The 16,068-nt window shown below is 43.2% G+C and overlaps 1 protein-coding gene across 1 annotated transcript in view; it reads left to right on the top strand.

The window, feature by feature from the left end:
• JADE3 (jade family PHD finger 3) overlaps window positions 1-15,295 on the top strand; it is a 36,396-nt gene extending 21,101 nt beyond the window's left edge. Inside the window, exons 7-10 of the mRNA XM_009978486.2 lie at window positions 6,219-6,335; window positions 6,802-7,275; window positions 11,848-11,965; window positions 13,485-15,295. Coding sequence (XP_009976788.2) covers window positions 6,219-6,335; window positions 6,802-7,275; window positions 11,848-11,965; window positions 13,485-14,377 — 1,602 coding nt within the window. The 3' untranslated portion in view covers window positions 14,378-15,295. The remainder of the gene's footprint in view (window positions 1-6,218; window positions 6,336-6,801; window positions 7,276-11,847; window positions 11,966-13,484) is intronic.
• The last annotated feature ends 773 nt before the right edge of the window (window positions 15,296-16,068 follow it).

Below are 16,068 nucleotides of genomic sequence, written 5' to 3'. Positions count from 1 at the left end.
CCTTTTTACGTTCTCATGATTTAAGGTATCTGTCTGGTTTAATACCGGACTTTATTCTGATGAGTCTGCACAGTCTGAGAGGACTGGGAGAGAGTCCAGCTTATTACGTTCCATTAATTAATCATTTTCTCCCTCCATTTACTCAGCAGTCACTTCTTGGTGTTGTTACGGTATCTGAGTGACCTGCTGGAAAGGGTTACTGATGTAACTTCTCTGTATTTATTTAAAAAAAAAAAAACAAACAACAAACCGTCCATTGCATTGTTTGTATAGGATGGTCTAAGATTTGTAGTTAAGGGGTTTTGGAACTAAAATTTTTCTGAACAGTGGGGAGATGAGGCTATATTTTAAAATATAAGTAAAGGCTTTTTTGATATATCTGTATACATATATGGAGAGTTTCATAATGAAGCTTTACACTTCTTCCTCTGTTTTGAGTCAAGTTTAGCATTGGAGTATAATTCTGTAAATCAGAATGGTCACTCATGTATAGGTGGGGTTTGTGTTTAATTTTATGTTTGGAATATTTGTTTTCTTTCTGGTAAGATCCACAGATCCATTATGGTAAGTGGCTTAATGTGAGGTGGTAGCCAGATCTGTTGACACAATGACATCAGGGGCATGGATGCCTTATTTTCTGAACCTTCTGCTCCCAAGTGCAGCCAGGCCTCACGTTTGCAAAACTTTGAGGAAAATGTAAAGATTCTGGATGTTTTTTTTAACAAAGCAACTAGATGCAATGTGTAAATCCTAGGTCTGTCTCAGGCGTATATCTGCTTTTCAAGGAGGTTATCTTTGCAGTTGCACTTTTCCTTTCAGGCCTGCTTGTAGTTCCTGGTGTCTTTTCCACCTTTAAGGATAGCAGAGTTGTGAAAAAAACCCAAAAGATTTGTGTCATGGTTTAGCCTCAGGTGGCAACTAAGCATCATACAGCTGCTCACTCACTCCTCCCCCTTCCCGCTGATGGGGTGGAGAGGAAAAAACATAATAAAGGCTGGAGGGTTGAGATAGGAACAGGGGAGCATTACCCACCAACCATGGCCACAGGCAAAACACACTTTACTTGGGGACAAAGTCAATTTAGTCCATTACCAATCGCATTCAGAGAGGATAATGAGGAACAAGCCAGATGGGTTTTTTTAAAAAAAAAAAGGTCTCCCACCCTTCACTTCTTCCTGGCTCTACCGTGTCCTCACAGGGGGACAGCGAATGGGGGTTGCAGGTCAGTTCATCACATACTGTTTCTGCTGCTCCTTCCTCTTCATGGAGAGGACTCTCCACATTCTCTTCCTCTTCCAACACGGGGTCCCTTCCCACAGGAGACAGTTCTCCACAAACTTCTCCAATGTGAGTCCTTACCCATCAGACTGCTCCAGCGTGGGCTTTTCCCACAGAGTCACAGCTTCTTATGGTGCAGCCACCTGCTCCAGCGTGGGGTCCTACATGGGCTGCGGGTGAGTCTCTGCTCCACCATTTCTCTCATGAGGTGCAGGGGGGCCGCCTGCTGTTTTACCACGGGCTGCAGGGGAATCCCAGCTCTGGCACACCTCCTCCTGCTCCATCTTCACCAACCTTGGTGTCTGCGTAGCCGTTTGTCAGTCTTCTCTCCACTGCAGCCACGCCGAGCCCGACTGGCCTGACGAACCTTGGCAGGATGAGCTCTGCCCAGTGGGTGCCCCAGGAGTGGGGCACTTTGGAGTGCTCCAAGCTGTCCCACTGCAGCCATTTCCAGTTGAGTGGTGCCAGCCCAGCGTGGGCAGCTGGGATCCAGGTCCTCCTTGCCTCCCCTCTCTCCACTGCAGGTCCCACATAGCACAGGTTTCTTTGTCCCTTCTTAAATATGTCATTCACAAATACACTGATGGGCTTGGCCCTGGCCAGAGGTGGGTCTGACTTGGAGCTGAGGAAGCTTCTCGTAGCTCCTTATAGGAGCCATCCCTGTAGCCTCTGCCGCTACCAAAACCCCACCACATAAACCCAATGCAATTTATGTTAAAATTGAAAAAAAAAAAAAACAAAACAAAACCACAAAACAAAACAACCGAAAAACCAAAACACAAACAACAAAAGTCCTGACTTTTTTTCCTGTGCTTATGGACTGTCTTGCCTGGAAGCTTTCCTGGCTCTGAGCAGACTGGTTTTCCTAAGAGATCCTTTCTGCATGTGGTTACCTTGATGCTCTTGCCAGCAGAAGAGGAACCAGCAGGTTTGGGAAGCAGGTGACAGCAGGGCAGGGAGCACATGCTGCTTTCTCACCTGCCCACTTCCCTCCAGTGGAGGGAGAGAAGCCAGGGGAGCCAGGCAGGAGAGCTAGAATCCAGCTGCTCCCACAGCCCAGTCCGTGACTCCAGGCCTTGGGCACCTCCTCCCATCCACACCAATGCCAGGTGTGTCAGACAGAGTGAGGAGGTGATACCTGCCAGTAGGCGTGGGAGATGCCTCTTGGATCCATTCTCTCTTGATCTTCTGTTTTGCCACTTGTAAAAGAATTCAGTCACCACAGAAGCCAGAGAAACCTTTGGGAATCTCTGCTAAAATGGCGAGTCATTTCCTATCTGGAGAGTCACTGTGGCCTTACTGCTGCAGAGGACAGGAAAGGCCCACATCCCGGAGACTTGGGGATGGATACTTCAGGGGAGAATGGGTATTCTCACATACCTATTTTTCTTCTCCCCAAGATAGTAGCACACTGGAACTCCCCACAAAGAAACAGATGAATAATAAAGTCACTGCCATTCCCTCTTGTGGCCCTAACAAAATGGAGCAAGGCCAAATGCAGAGAGGAATGGGCCATTAACAAGCCTATGCCGTGTGGTAAAAGGTTCAAAGAGGGACTTGATGAGCCACCAAGTATAGGCTAGCATTGTTGCAGGCAATTGCACCAGGTATTTTCCTTCATTAATTCATTCAGCACTGTTTAAATACAATTTTTCTTCCCTCCCTTCCTTGTGAGCTAATGCTGTCAAAAGGCTTTCTTGACCCTCACTTGACTGATTGGGGTGTTTGAAGGTTTTTACTTTCTGAAGTGTACTCATTATTGGTTTATATCCTTTTATTCATCTGCCTTTATTGTCCTTTAGTGTAAATGTGTAGTCTCTTTCATGTTTTCTTAAAAGGCATTCTTTTTTTTAAAAAACAAACAAACAAACCACTGAGAACAGAAAACTTATACCAGTGTTTTGAAATTGAAGTCCTTCTCTGCCTTAGATAACCCATTGCGGTTACACCTTCCCTCAATCAATGTGGCGTTAGCTGAAACAGAAAGTTATTTTTCCTTGGTACAGCTGGAAAGGTACCAAATTGTCTTTCCTTAGCTGCTGTTGCGAGCGGCTGTGCTCCAGCCACTGGGCTGCCCTTCCCAGCCACCGATGCAGAGCATTGTGCGCTCGTGCAGCTGCTGGTGGCAGGTGAGCAGAGGGGACAGCAGGGTGACAATCAAGTGGCAGCTCATGCGTGTAACAATCGCAGAGAAGAGGCTTCAATAGCCTATTGTCTTCACCCTCTCCCACTTTCAGAGTACAGCAGTCAAAATGTAACCTAATACAAGGTGAAGAAATGGCTAAATGTAACAGCAGATGGATCATTTCTGCCTTGGGATGGGAGGTTTTGGGGAAGGAAAAGATTGGCCTCTCCACTCTGGATCCCTCGTGAGCAACGAAGTTCAAACAGACTTTGCCTTGACTCCTCTCTTTGAATATCCGAAACACGCAGGCAGCGTGAGGCCAGTATAAATAAACCGCACCTGACTCTGTAAGCGCCTCTTTGTGCTTTTACGAAGTGGGGTAGTATAAACAGGCAGCGTTACAAGCTGAATGGACAGTATTTCCAACATAAATGTTTTCTGGCCTTATAAGTCTCCTCAGTGAAAGGAGCAGGGAGACCATTAAAAGGGGCAGAGAGGGACAGGGAGAAAGGCCTCTGTCAATTCCCAGCTGCTGCTGAGGAGCATGGTCGAAAGCTGGTATTACTCATTCTCCAGAAGATTAACTGAAGACTGCAGTTTCTTTTTGAAGGTAATATAGACAGCTTGACAAGTTGATACAATCCCTTGATTCCCAAAGGAAGTCTTGCCTCTTAGTGTAGTGGTAACTGGGATGAGAATTGTGGTCAACCTTTGTACAATATTGTTTCAGAAATACCTGTACAACTTTTAACCATCTCTGTTTTGATCAAGGTCAAGTTAGGTTAATGAAAGGCTCTTTTCATTTTTGAAGCAATAAAGCTACATTTGATGATGTTTAAGAGTGCTGGACATGGTTTTGCGGAACCATTCAAGCGTTTCAGGGACAGCTTTGTTGCTTCCCACTAATTTATAGGAAGGCCACAACAGATTCAATTGTTCGTCATCTCTACCTGGTGAGCACATCACATACTGCCTGCCTGTTCTCCTTCTTGTCTGGTAAAACTTGGACCCTCTGTGAAGCATCTCACTATCTTCTTAATGAAGACTTCTGGAAATGACATGCAGCAGGTTGGCCTCTATATTCCAGAAGATGTGGCTTGCAGCTGGGGGATCAGAGGGTGAAGTACTGTAACAAATATAAATCCTATTTGAGTCAATTTCTGTCATTAATTCATGAACTCCTCATCAACTTTTCTAAATGTGGAAATTATGAACCAAGTAATCTCTTGCAAAGCTCTTTTCCACCTACTTAAATGATCCTTAGACCAATGTAACGATAAAGAGAGAGTAGCAAAATAGTTTGAGCTAGGAAATTCAGTTTAGCTTACTGGCTCTCGTAAAGTCAACAGTTTAATTGTCACATGTTAAACTAATTCATATAACCTAGATTTCCCTAGGAGAGCCATATTATGGAGGTAGTCCATGAAAGTTACTGTAGCATAATACTCTTGAAGAGTGGGGGGGGGGAAGTGCTGTTCAAATCTCAATCTTAACTGCTTCCTTAAGGAATCAGCTTTATTCTGGCCTCACAGAGCATGATCTAGGAACCTCCTTTCTTTGAATTCTTAGATCGGACCTCTTTGAGAAGAGGCCCCTACCCCACCACTGGAAATACAGATCTGCTCTGTTCATAGAAACTGTGGAGATCTTCTTAGTAAGAATCAGCATTGTATTTCTGCTTTGGGCAGGTATCCCTCCAAAGCACACAACTGCTGAATTTAAAAAGTGCATCTCCTTTGCGTAAGCATCAAAATCGAAGCTTTTGGAGACTGGCATTCTTGGGACAGAACAGTTTTCTCATTGGAATCTTCTGCCATGTGCCATTCGCATACTGGCCCAGTTCTACATGTTAGCGTTCAGAGCTGGCCAACTTCTTGTTTCTGCCCTGTCAGAAGTGACTCAGGGATGCCTACGGAGATAATTTATATCTGTTTTGGTGTCCCAGTTATGGAGGACAGTCCTTATTTCCCAGTATGGACAGCACGCAGCTGAGAAATTTCTATCACAATAGATATGTGGACATTAATATAACAAAGAATAGGAAAAGATATCCTGTGCTTATCTGAATTTTTTTCTTTCTTTTAGTATTAATATCCATAATCTGGTCTACCAGAGACAAATGGATCATCCAGACTAAGTATGTGAAAACTGGCACAAGAGAATATACCGTGCTTTGCAGTAAGAGAAGTTTGTTGTATTATTTCTCAAATTATACTTGATACAATCTGTAGTTAGGAAAGTGTATTAAAATCACCTCTTGCATTGGAGCACTCAGTGGAGAGGCAGAACTGGGAAGTGAGGCTTTCCCTGGCTGCTGACAGATAGATCTGGTTCTGCCCCAAATTGTGAGGGGGCAGAAGTAGCTGTTGTGGCATATCTGTGGATCTTAAAGAAGGAACTTTTCTGGTAAGTATGAGTATGTGTTCCTGTTTTGTTCTGAGTAGCTTGTGTTTTGGTACTTTTTAAGTTAGACCTGTTAAAGCAGCATAGCAGGAAAAAAGAAAACAACCAGAATGGATAGGAAATAAACTTAAGCATCACTTACTGCAGTCTCTCAACTGGTTCATAACAAGGCATGCTGTAGATGACTCAGATGTTTTCAAGAATTGTGACTTCTAGTCACCAGGTTAAACTAGTAGTGTTCCACAATATTGTTTTCCTGTGGGATCTTTTAGGATCCCTTGCTCAGAAGTATGAGCACATGGAGATCTCACAGTGAGATAAATGTGTGGTCATGTTTCTTCTTCTGGTATTGATGGAGAGCTTGTTTTTATTGCCTTGATAACTGCTTTCCATGCTGTTTTTTTGTTTACAGGTTAGTATTGCTTGCCCGGAAAGGATGGAGCCAATCACAAAGGTGTCTCACATTCCACCAAGTCGATGGGCTCTAGTGTGTAGTTTATGCAAACTGAAAACTGGTGCTTGCATTCAGGTATGTACTTGTCCTCTGGTGACCCTTGAGTCTATGTGAGAAGGGCAACTCCAGTGTTGCCTTTTGTTCTTCCTGTGTTCAGAGATGCTTTACAATGCAGATGACCATTAGATAGATGCCTGCTTCTTCATAGCTGTTTGCTATCATATTAGTTCACTAGCACAGAGATTTAGGATTTAGTCTGAGTTGCCTCGTTTTGAATAAGGCTGAGAATGTGTAAGGACTGCTACTGTGTGGGTCAGAGATGGATAGAAAGGTCCTTCTATTGAACAGTGTTCAACAAACGAGAAAATACTAAATCAGGTGATACCAACTTCAAGGAGATCAAAAGATATTTTCAAGAGGGCTTGGGAAATAAGTTTTTGTAGAGATGGACTTTCATGTAATTAAGATAATTCTGTCCTTTTTTTCTGGCTTGTTGCTACTGGTTAGTGATGCACATTTTTTTGTTTTATTTTGTCTGTAGTGCTCTGTGAAAAGCTGCATCACTGCCTTTCATGTCACCTGTGCCTTTGAGCATAGCTTAGAGATGAAGACTATCCTGGATGATGGGGATGAGGTCAAGTTCAAGTCATATTGTCTAAAGCACAGCAAGAACAAACAGAATTCGCTGCCTGATGTTGATGGGCACCCCAAGAGCGTGTCAGACCAGAAGCAAACAGAGAGCGAGAAAACCAGTTTGCGAGCCCAGAAACTCCGGGAGCTGGAAGAAGAGTTTTACTCTCTAGTTAAAGTGGAGGATGTTGCAGCAGAACTAGGCCTTCCTAAACTTGCTGTAGACTTCATCTACAATTACTGGAAATTAAAGCGAAAAAGTAACTTTAACAAACCATTGTTTCCTCCCAAGGAGGATGAAGAAAATGGCTTGGTGCAGCCAAAAGAAGATAGCATTCATACTCGCATGAGGATGTTTATGCATTTGAGGCAGGACCTAGAGAGGGTAAGAGTTTAACTGGTAAGGTTCTGAAAAACTCTTTGCCAGGTGAGCAAGGTCTTTGTTAGTAGACGAAAGTGGGAATGGGGGAAACACAGGTGATTTTTAAAATAGCTAAGACCTTCAACTCCAGTCTTTTGATATGCTACATTGCCTGCTGCAGAGACTTTCAGGAGCTGTCCCTTCCAATGTGAAAGGAGTGCTTCCTGACCTGCTTAGAGGGTATTCCTTTATGTATTTTAAGATGCATGTTTCTATGCACAATGGACACATTTGCTAATTAACTCTTTGATTTCAACTTCAACTGAGTAATTTTTTTTTTTTAAAATTGAGTAAATTTATTTGACCCAGCTGTAGTAGTTGCTAGTGATACAGATTCAATAACTAAATATGTTGCTTTCATTAAGTGAAAGGAAGTGCAAACAGCGAAGGAATGGGGCAAGCTTAACAAATTCTTATCTTCTACCTTCTGTCTTGGGCTGGAGGGACTCTTGGTTTGTACTTAAAAAGGTGTTTTGTAATGGTTACAATAGAATGGTAAATACTAGCCAATTCTGGGTTTGGAAAATCAATTTGCATAGGTAAAGCAGTAAGTATTCTTCAGTGAGTGTGCATTAAGCTTTTGGAGAATCCTAAAAATATATTAAAGCAGAACTTCTCACCCTCATCGTTTGAAGGCAAGTAGATGAAGTCCTAGATGGTTAACTTCCATGGTGACTTTTTGGCTCCACATGCACAGAAGAAGAATATTGGCCTGCACTCATACCACTTCTCGTGACGTCTGATTCAGGAGTCTTACTAGCGTCTTCCTCGCCAGTGTGCTTGTGTCAGCTAGTCCCAGGTTGCGGGCAGGCTGAATCGGTTGTTCTTCTCCTTACCTAGATGCTTTCACTGGACATAGCTGCCTTAAGTGCTACGGTTGATTAGCAATGTGAAAATAACCCACTGAGTCTACCACTGCTTGTGGCTTTACTGAGAAGGAAGAAGAGGAAATTATCAGTAGCTAGCTGGGCTCTTATCAGACTGCTGCCTAGCTGGTAGTTTGAAAAGATGGGACTCCTTCAGTCCTTCAGGTCCTCATAATTCAGAGCAGGAATTTATTAGGAAGGCACACAGAGTGCCTTTTCCTGGCACCTGATGAGGGAGGAAGCCAGGCTTGTTACCGCTCAGAGGCTGCCTATTTGGTTGGCCTGTTGGTTAGTGATCACCTGCAGTTTTCAAGTGCTTAGTGATAGGTAGTGAATGTAAAAAAAAGAGAACAAAATAGAGTAGATGTGCTGAATGTGATACGGAGACATTGGAGAGGAGAAGGAGGAAAAGCAGAAGAGAGAAAATAGTGGTGTAAGAAAAGGCAAAACAATACTGGGGAGAGAAGGGCATGAAGATACAGGGAGATGAGCGTTGGAGTGTCATGGTTTCACCCGGCCAGCAACTAAACTCCACGCAGCTGCTCGCTCACCCTCCTTCACCCCCTGGGGAATGGGAAAGAGAATTAAAGGGGAAAAGGGAAGGAGACTCATGGGTTTGGATAAGAACAATTTAATAATAATAATATAAAATTAAAAGTAATAGTGATAAAATAATAATAATGGATGAATATATATATTGATGATATACAATATCGATGATACAAACAAGTGATGCACAGTATAACTGCTCACCACTCGGTGACCAATGCCTGTCCTGTCCCAGCAAGTGATTCCATAACAGATCTAAGTTCCAAAACTGCAATCCCTGATGAGTGAGAGGCCCAAAATGAGAGAGAGAAAACTCAAAATCCCACAGAAGAGAATGAGACCCCAACTTCCTAGTCAGCCCTCATCTATATACTGGGCATGATGTTGCATGATATGGAATATTCCGTTGGCCAATTTGTCCCTTAATCCTAAGTCTTAAGTTCAAATCATAAGGGGAATTGTGGGCCATACTGCTCCTGCTTCAGCCTGTTGTGCTCCTGCACACTGGCAAAACATGGGAAGCTGAAAGGTCCTGGAGGTCTCCGTACCAGCTATAGACATCAGTGCGCTATCAACATTCTTCTCATAACAAATCCCAGACTAAATCCAAAACACAGAGCTCTTCTAGCCTGCAAAAAGGAAAAACTTTAATCTGTTCCAGTCAAAACCAGGACATGGAGCTAAGATTTGCACTTGTCAGTCTAACTGTTGTCTTGAATCTAGTCATAATCAAGCTCAGATCTCCCTTTCCAGGAGCTCTTTGGATATGGGTCCTTATTTAAAAAAAAAAAAAAAAAAAAATCCATAACATGGCTTGAATGGAGGGTTGGGATTTTGTTTTTTTTTTTTTTCTTTCAAGAAACCATTTCAAGCTTTTTCTTTTTGCTTGACGAGTGGTTGATTTGCGTCAAACTTTGTTAAAATCATTGTACTTACTTTGAGTGGAAGTACTTAACCCCACGCAATGCTACAGGCTTGGGGAAGAGTAGCTGGAAAGCTGTCTGGTGGAAAAGGGCTTAAAGGTGTTGGTCGGCAGCCAGCTGAGTATGAGCCACCAGTGTGCCCAGGTGGCCAAGAAGGCCAACAGCATCCTGGCTTGTATCAGAAATAGTGTGGCCAGCAGGACTGGGGAAGTGATTGTCCCTCTGTACGCGGCACTGGTGAGGCCACACCTCGAATACTGTGTTCAGTTTTGGGCCCCTCACTACAAGAGAGACATTGAGGTGCTGGAGCATGTCCAAAGCAGTGAAGCTGGTGAAGGGTCTAGAGCCCAAGTCTCATGAGGAGCAGCTGAGGGAACTGGGGTTGTTCAGCCTGGAGAAAAGGAGGCTGAAGGGCGACCTGGTCGCTCTCTACAACTACCTGAAAAGAGGTTGTAGTGAGGTGGGTGTCAGTCTCTTCTCCCAAGTAACAAGTGATGGAAGAAGAGGAAATGGCCTCAGGTTGTGCCAGGGGAGGTTTAGATTCGATATTAGAAAAAATTTCTTCACTGAAAGGGTTGTCAAGCATTGGAACAGGCTGTCAGGGGAAGTGGTGGAGTCACCATCCCTGGGGGTATTTAAAAGATGTGTAGATGTGGTGCTTAGGGACATGGTTTAGTGGCAGATGCGGCAGTATTAAGTTTGTGGTTGGACTCAATGATCTTAAGGGTCTTTTCCAACCTATGGCTGGATGATTCCATGACTCTATACTTCATGGTTTGAAATGCTTGTATCAAGGTTTCTGAACTTCCTGTACCATGAGATTTTTCTGCTCAGGTATGTCTTGGCATGAAAATAAATTTGGGAATCTTGGAATTTCCTTTCTTGGCAGAGAGATTCCAGTTCTAAACAGATGGAGTTGAGTGCTGGGGGAAGTATGTTTGGCAAATATATTTCAACCAGCCCCTATTCTGTTTCTGTGTTCTGAAAGCTGTTTTAAGTGTTTATCAAGAACTTTCAGTGCCTCTTCCTGTTCTCATTACATTAGGTGGAAATACTGCTATGAACTCAAACAAATAGTGCAAATAGAATTATGTGGAACTGAATCATAGAATCACAGAATGGTTTGGGTTGGAAGAGGCTTTAAAGATAATCTAGTCCAACCCCCCTGCCACAGGCAGGGACACCTTCCACTAGATCAGGTTGCTCAAAGCCCATCCAACGTGGCCTTGAACACTTCCAGGGCTGGGGCATCCACAACTTCTCTGGGCAACCTGTCAGTGTTTCACCACCCTCATTGTAGACAATGTCTTCCTTGTGCCCAGTCTAAACCTACACTTTTTCTGTTGAAAACCATTGCCTCTTGTCCTGTCACTACAGGCCCTGCTCTCTCTCTGTCTTTCTTGTAATCCCCTTTCATATAATGAAAGGCTGTAAGAAGATCACCCCAGAGCCTTCTCTTCTCCAGGCTGAACAGCCCTAACTCTCTCAGTCTGTCTTCATAGCAGAGGTGTTCCAGCCCATGGATCATCTTTGTGGCCCTCCTCTGGACTCACTCCAGCAGCTCCATGTCCCTCTTGTGTTGGAGACTCCAGAGGTGAACACAGTATTCCAGACAGGGTCTCACGAGAGCAGAGTAGAGGGGCAGAATCACCTCCCTCGACCTGCTGACCACGCTGCTTTTGATGCAGCCCGGGATACGGTTGGCTTTCTGGGCTGCAAGTGCACATTGCCGGCTCCACTTTATAGTGTTGTAATAATTTTAAAGGAAACAAACATAGTTTAACTGTTAAAAATAATTCTGTGAAACACTTTGCAGGGAAATTCTGGGAGAATTCAGTATTTCCTGCAGTAACAATCTCGGCATCGTACATAGTAGAAGCAGGTTTACAGGCAAGCGAGTCTTAGAAATTACTTGCTTTTCTTTTGACTGGAATTTTGTGTTCACTCACTGTTGTTAGAAATGAAAATATATTCTGCTGTCTTGCAGAACATGTTCAAGGCATTCATTAAATTGGCAATCAAAAAATTCCAGGGTATTTTTTTAATTCATAGTTACGGATCTTCAGTAATATTCACAACAACTTTGCCAAGGGATTTTGCATATAATGTCATTTTAATTCTGTTGTTGATGCACTTTTTAAACTATGTCAGGATTTATTTTATTACTGCCTATTAAGTCTCGTATTATTCCTCTGTAGGTAAGAAATCTCTGCTACATGGTAAGCAGGAGAGAGAAACTGAAGTTGTCTCACAGTAAAGTACATGAACAGGTCTTCAACTTGCAAGTCCAGCTCATTAATCAGGAAATTGCTGCAGGTAATCATATAAATGTAAAACATTTATGAATTCTATCTGTATTTACACTAAAAAATGTGTTCTCTTTACGTTCCGGCTTCATGTTTTTAACGTTGTAAATCTGCCTTTAAAAACTGCGTTCAAATACGCAGTCAACGAAAGTAGTAGCATACACAAAACGCTTTAATTTCTTAAAATATTTACTTGGCTATTTCTTCACTTTATGGCTATTTCTGCTGTATGCCTGTTCCATAGCAATCACTATGGCATCCAGACAGCAGAAACGAGCTGGTGGTGATCCCTAGATTTTCGCTTCCTTGGCTGCTGGTTTATGGTACTGTTTGACCACAGCAAGCTCTGTGCTGCTCCTTGACTCTCCAGCTGAGAAGGTTTTTTGCTTGCTGTCAGTAGTTGGTTCCTTCAGGCAAAAGAGGAGAGTGACTGATGGGAATCGCTGCTGTTCTCACGTGGCCTTGCGTGCTCGATGAACAGCGCAAAGAGGCATTTCCTAGCCTGCCATCTGCAGTTACTCTCCTTCCTTCAGAAAGAGTTTAAGTACTCTGTTTTTTTCATAGTGAATAGTAACTGCTTAGGAATGCTGATGTACCAAAACTCACTCTGCCCTTCGTTTTTATAGCGACTGCCTTGGCATAAGGAACACAATGTTTGGAAAGAGGAAGAGTATATATTACAGTGCAATTACTTTTTTTTTTTAATAGGGAAGACAGCTAATTCTTCAATGTGAAATTAAGATCTCTCTGTTCTTTCAAGATACGTGTTTTTCATGACAAATTTAGAGTGAAGTCTTTGTGCTTTTTTTCCTCTACCCTTGAAACATGGATAGGTGTCATAAGTACTGACAAGGTGGTTTTTTTTTAAAACTTTTTTAGATCAGACTAGTACTCTGTGGAAGCAGCAGTACTCTAAAGCACACTGGTTTTGTGTAAATGCATTTTATTAGAAATGTCTACTAAATTTATTTTATATCTTTACAAACAGAAGTGCTTTTTTAATGCTTATTAGAATAGCTTAATAGCTACTTTGCAATGTTGCTGTATGCGTATAATATCATAAAGACTAATATATTAGGGTGAAAAGACTTCTAAAGCGTAGAGAATTTTATAATACAAAACAGAGAGTTGAACTAAGTCCAAATTGAAACTCAGTTTGAAGCATTGTTTTTTCTCCATCCAAAACTGAATATGAACCTTTTTTTATAGCTTTGTTGGAACTACTTCAGTCATATCTCAAAACTGGTTCAATTCACTGGCTTAAAGCCCTGTAAAAAGGGCACGTTGTTTTTAATGGAAATGCTAAAATGCTTACCTAAATTCTGAAACGGTGGATAGTTTGGAACAGTTTTCTTTATCCCAACTTCTCTTTAATGTCCTAAAATAATTTCATGCTGATTGTTTGCAAATGCTTCTTACTGTTGAATGACCTTCTAACAGACTATAAAATTTGTGGCGGATAACAAAACGATTATCCTCTTTTTAAAAAGCCTTTTTTTCTTCTGCTTCCTCGTCCATTTCTCCTGTAGGCCATACCCTGACAAGTGCACTAGAGAACACACTGTTCTACCCACCTCCCAGGATCACCCTGAAGTTAAAAATGCCCAAATCAGCACTAGGAGATTGCAAAAATAACTCGCTGAAGCCTGGCAACAGACCGCTCTCTCCTGACAACAACAGCACTGTTTACAGCAAACGGAGCATGCCGATGTCAAAGGAATCGTTTGAAATTAAAGCAAAATCTTACTCCAGGTATCAGCATGACAGCAGAAGTAACGGGTTGCTGGCAGGGATTGGCAAGCCTCGGAGCGAGGCGAAGGATTCTGGCCCCATGCAGATGCCGGAGTTTCATCGGGGCCAGCCGTCCGGGAAGCCCTTAGCGCTCCAGGCTGCTTTGCATGGACAGTCTTCCATTGGGAACGGGCGGGTGCAGCAGGAGAACTCAAGGCTGGCAGCCAAGTCCAACGGTCTGATGGGCAGGGCTGGTGACGTGAGCCAGAGAGACAGCTCTAGCCAGACGCCCTACGAACAAGAGTCCGTGCTCACAGCTCACTTGGCCAGCCAGAGTGGTTTCAGAAAATCCACCATAGAACATTTTAGCCGGTCCTTTAAAGAGGCTACCAACAGTCTGGTGAGGACCACAGAAGATCTCCGGTGCTGTGAAAAGCCAACGAGAAGACTTGCAACAAAAGATCGCTTGTGGAGCAAGCAGACACTTGAAGGTGCTCCGTACCAGGACAATGACGGGTACTGTCCTGACTTAGAGCTGAGTGACTCTGAAGCAGAAAGTGATGAAAACAAAGAGCAAGTGAGGTTAAGACGAAGTAGCTCAGAGAGAGAAAGCCCCAGTAAGGACTTTGGAAGAGATTGTCACAATAGAAACAAAAAGAATATGATTTCTCACAGTTCAGTACAAAGGTGATTAGAAGCCCCCACGGGGTAACTCAGTCTTTACGTATTCTAGTGTACCAGTGCAAAGCTCAGCATCAAAAGGTTGCAGAAAATAGTCCAGGACCTACGTTAGGAAGAGTTGCAGTAGTGGATGGAGGGAGGGGGGAGAAATCAGAGTAGTTTTGTCCAACTGTGAATTGGCTTGCAGTCTTCACAAGGTGAACCGAGTTATTGCAAAGTCGTGTGGAAATTGATGTGTTTTATTAGAGAGTGACATCTGGGAGAGCACAAAGTGGTTAATAGTGGTTTGCATAAATTTAGGAAGCTGCTTCCCCCTCGCCAGTTTACGTGCGAGGCAATGCGTTCATGTTGCGTCAATCTTGCGATGGTGGTCAGGTATTAACGAAGTCCTTGCGTTGCTCTAACGTGGTGCAAGAGGCTGCAAACGGAGACGCTGAAGCTGCACTCTCACAGCTCCTGCAGCATGCCTTTGATCCAGCAACGCACTTGCACGTGCGCTAGGAATTACGCGTGTGAAAAGTCCTGCTGGTTTCCCCCCCTCCCTGGGAACGTTTGCGCTCAGATCTCCGAGCGCGTGCCACGTGCTCTGCTGGATCAGGCCCAAAGTGACTACTAAGTGACGATCCTCCTCTGCAGGAGGCTTTGAACTGCAGTGGCGTTTGCAGGCTCTTTGCGGAGGGTGGAAGCAGGCGTCGCTGGCGCTGCCAAACTCGCTGACCTCTAGACATGCCCCCGTTCCCTGCTCTTGCTGAAGGTTGTGTTTCTCTTCACAATAATTTGCTTATTTTGTAAATAGACAACTTCTAGTACTTCAGTTTTTTTAATCTGTACATAGTTGCTTGTTGTGGGATGCACTTGTAAATATTTTACCCAGCTAACAAGTACAGATGGCTAATTTTGTGGATAGTGTTTACAAAAGTAGATGTACTACTTCAAAGAAAAATGCTATTTGACACTTAAATTTAGGCAATCACCGGTGATGCCAGGTTCCTCTTGAAACCGAGATTTCATGTCCAGAGGTGTTTGTACCTGGTATTTTTAAAATAAGCTGAATTAGAAGTAATTTCTCAACTTTTTAAGCAGGCGCAAATTTTCAACCCTGGTTGCCTGAATACAGGTGTGGAAGCCTTACTTCTGGCATCTAGGTCTGCAAAATTTTAGCCAATCATCATTTGGAGTACGTTGGGTTTTTTTTTAATTACTGAAAATCTGTTATTTTATTAAGCTGCTTTTCAACCTCTGGATTAGTTGCTGTTTCCCAAACTAACGCTTTTCTGTATGTCCTTTAAAATTAACACTCGTTAAGTAGTTATTAAATTTCAGCCAGTACTGAGGAAGCGAGAAGAGAGGGGAATCCTTTTCTGTTGGTTTCAACGACAGGGGATTTTTGTTTGAATGCAAACTAGGTTCCTGTTTTCCAGATGGTGTTGTGTTGATCAGCAAAGTAACTGCACTGTTTTTCTCTGAGATGCTGTACACTTGATAAATACACAACATCCTCTGTCCCCGCATCGCTGACTGGAACGGGCCATAGGTTGTACGGGGCACATCGTATGGCTCCTTTCTGCTGAGGGTTCATTTTGTCTAGAAACAAAAGGTGTTTCCCACCCGGTGTGAAGATGACTATGCAGAATCCAAAGGACAGCCTGTTTTTCTTCATAATCTTAATTTATTGCTTTTAGCTTGGGAAACGGCAACAAC

This window comes from Tauraco erythrolophus, chromosome 1 (assembly GCF_009769465.1).
Source record: "Tauraco erythrolophus isolate bTauEry1 chromosome 1, bTauEry1.pri, whole genome shotgun sequence".
NCBI classification, from domain to species: Eukaryota; Metazoa; Chordata; class Aves; order Musophagiformes; family Musophagidae; genus Tauraco; species Tauraco erythrolophus.
The sequence above is the reverse complement of the archived record's forward strand: the minus strand, read 5'-3'. Positions and strand labels throughout refer to the sequence as shown.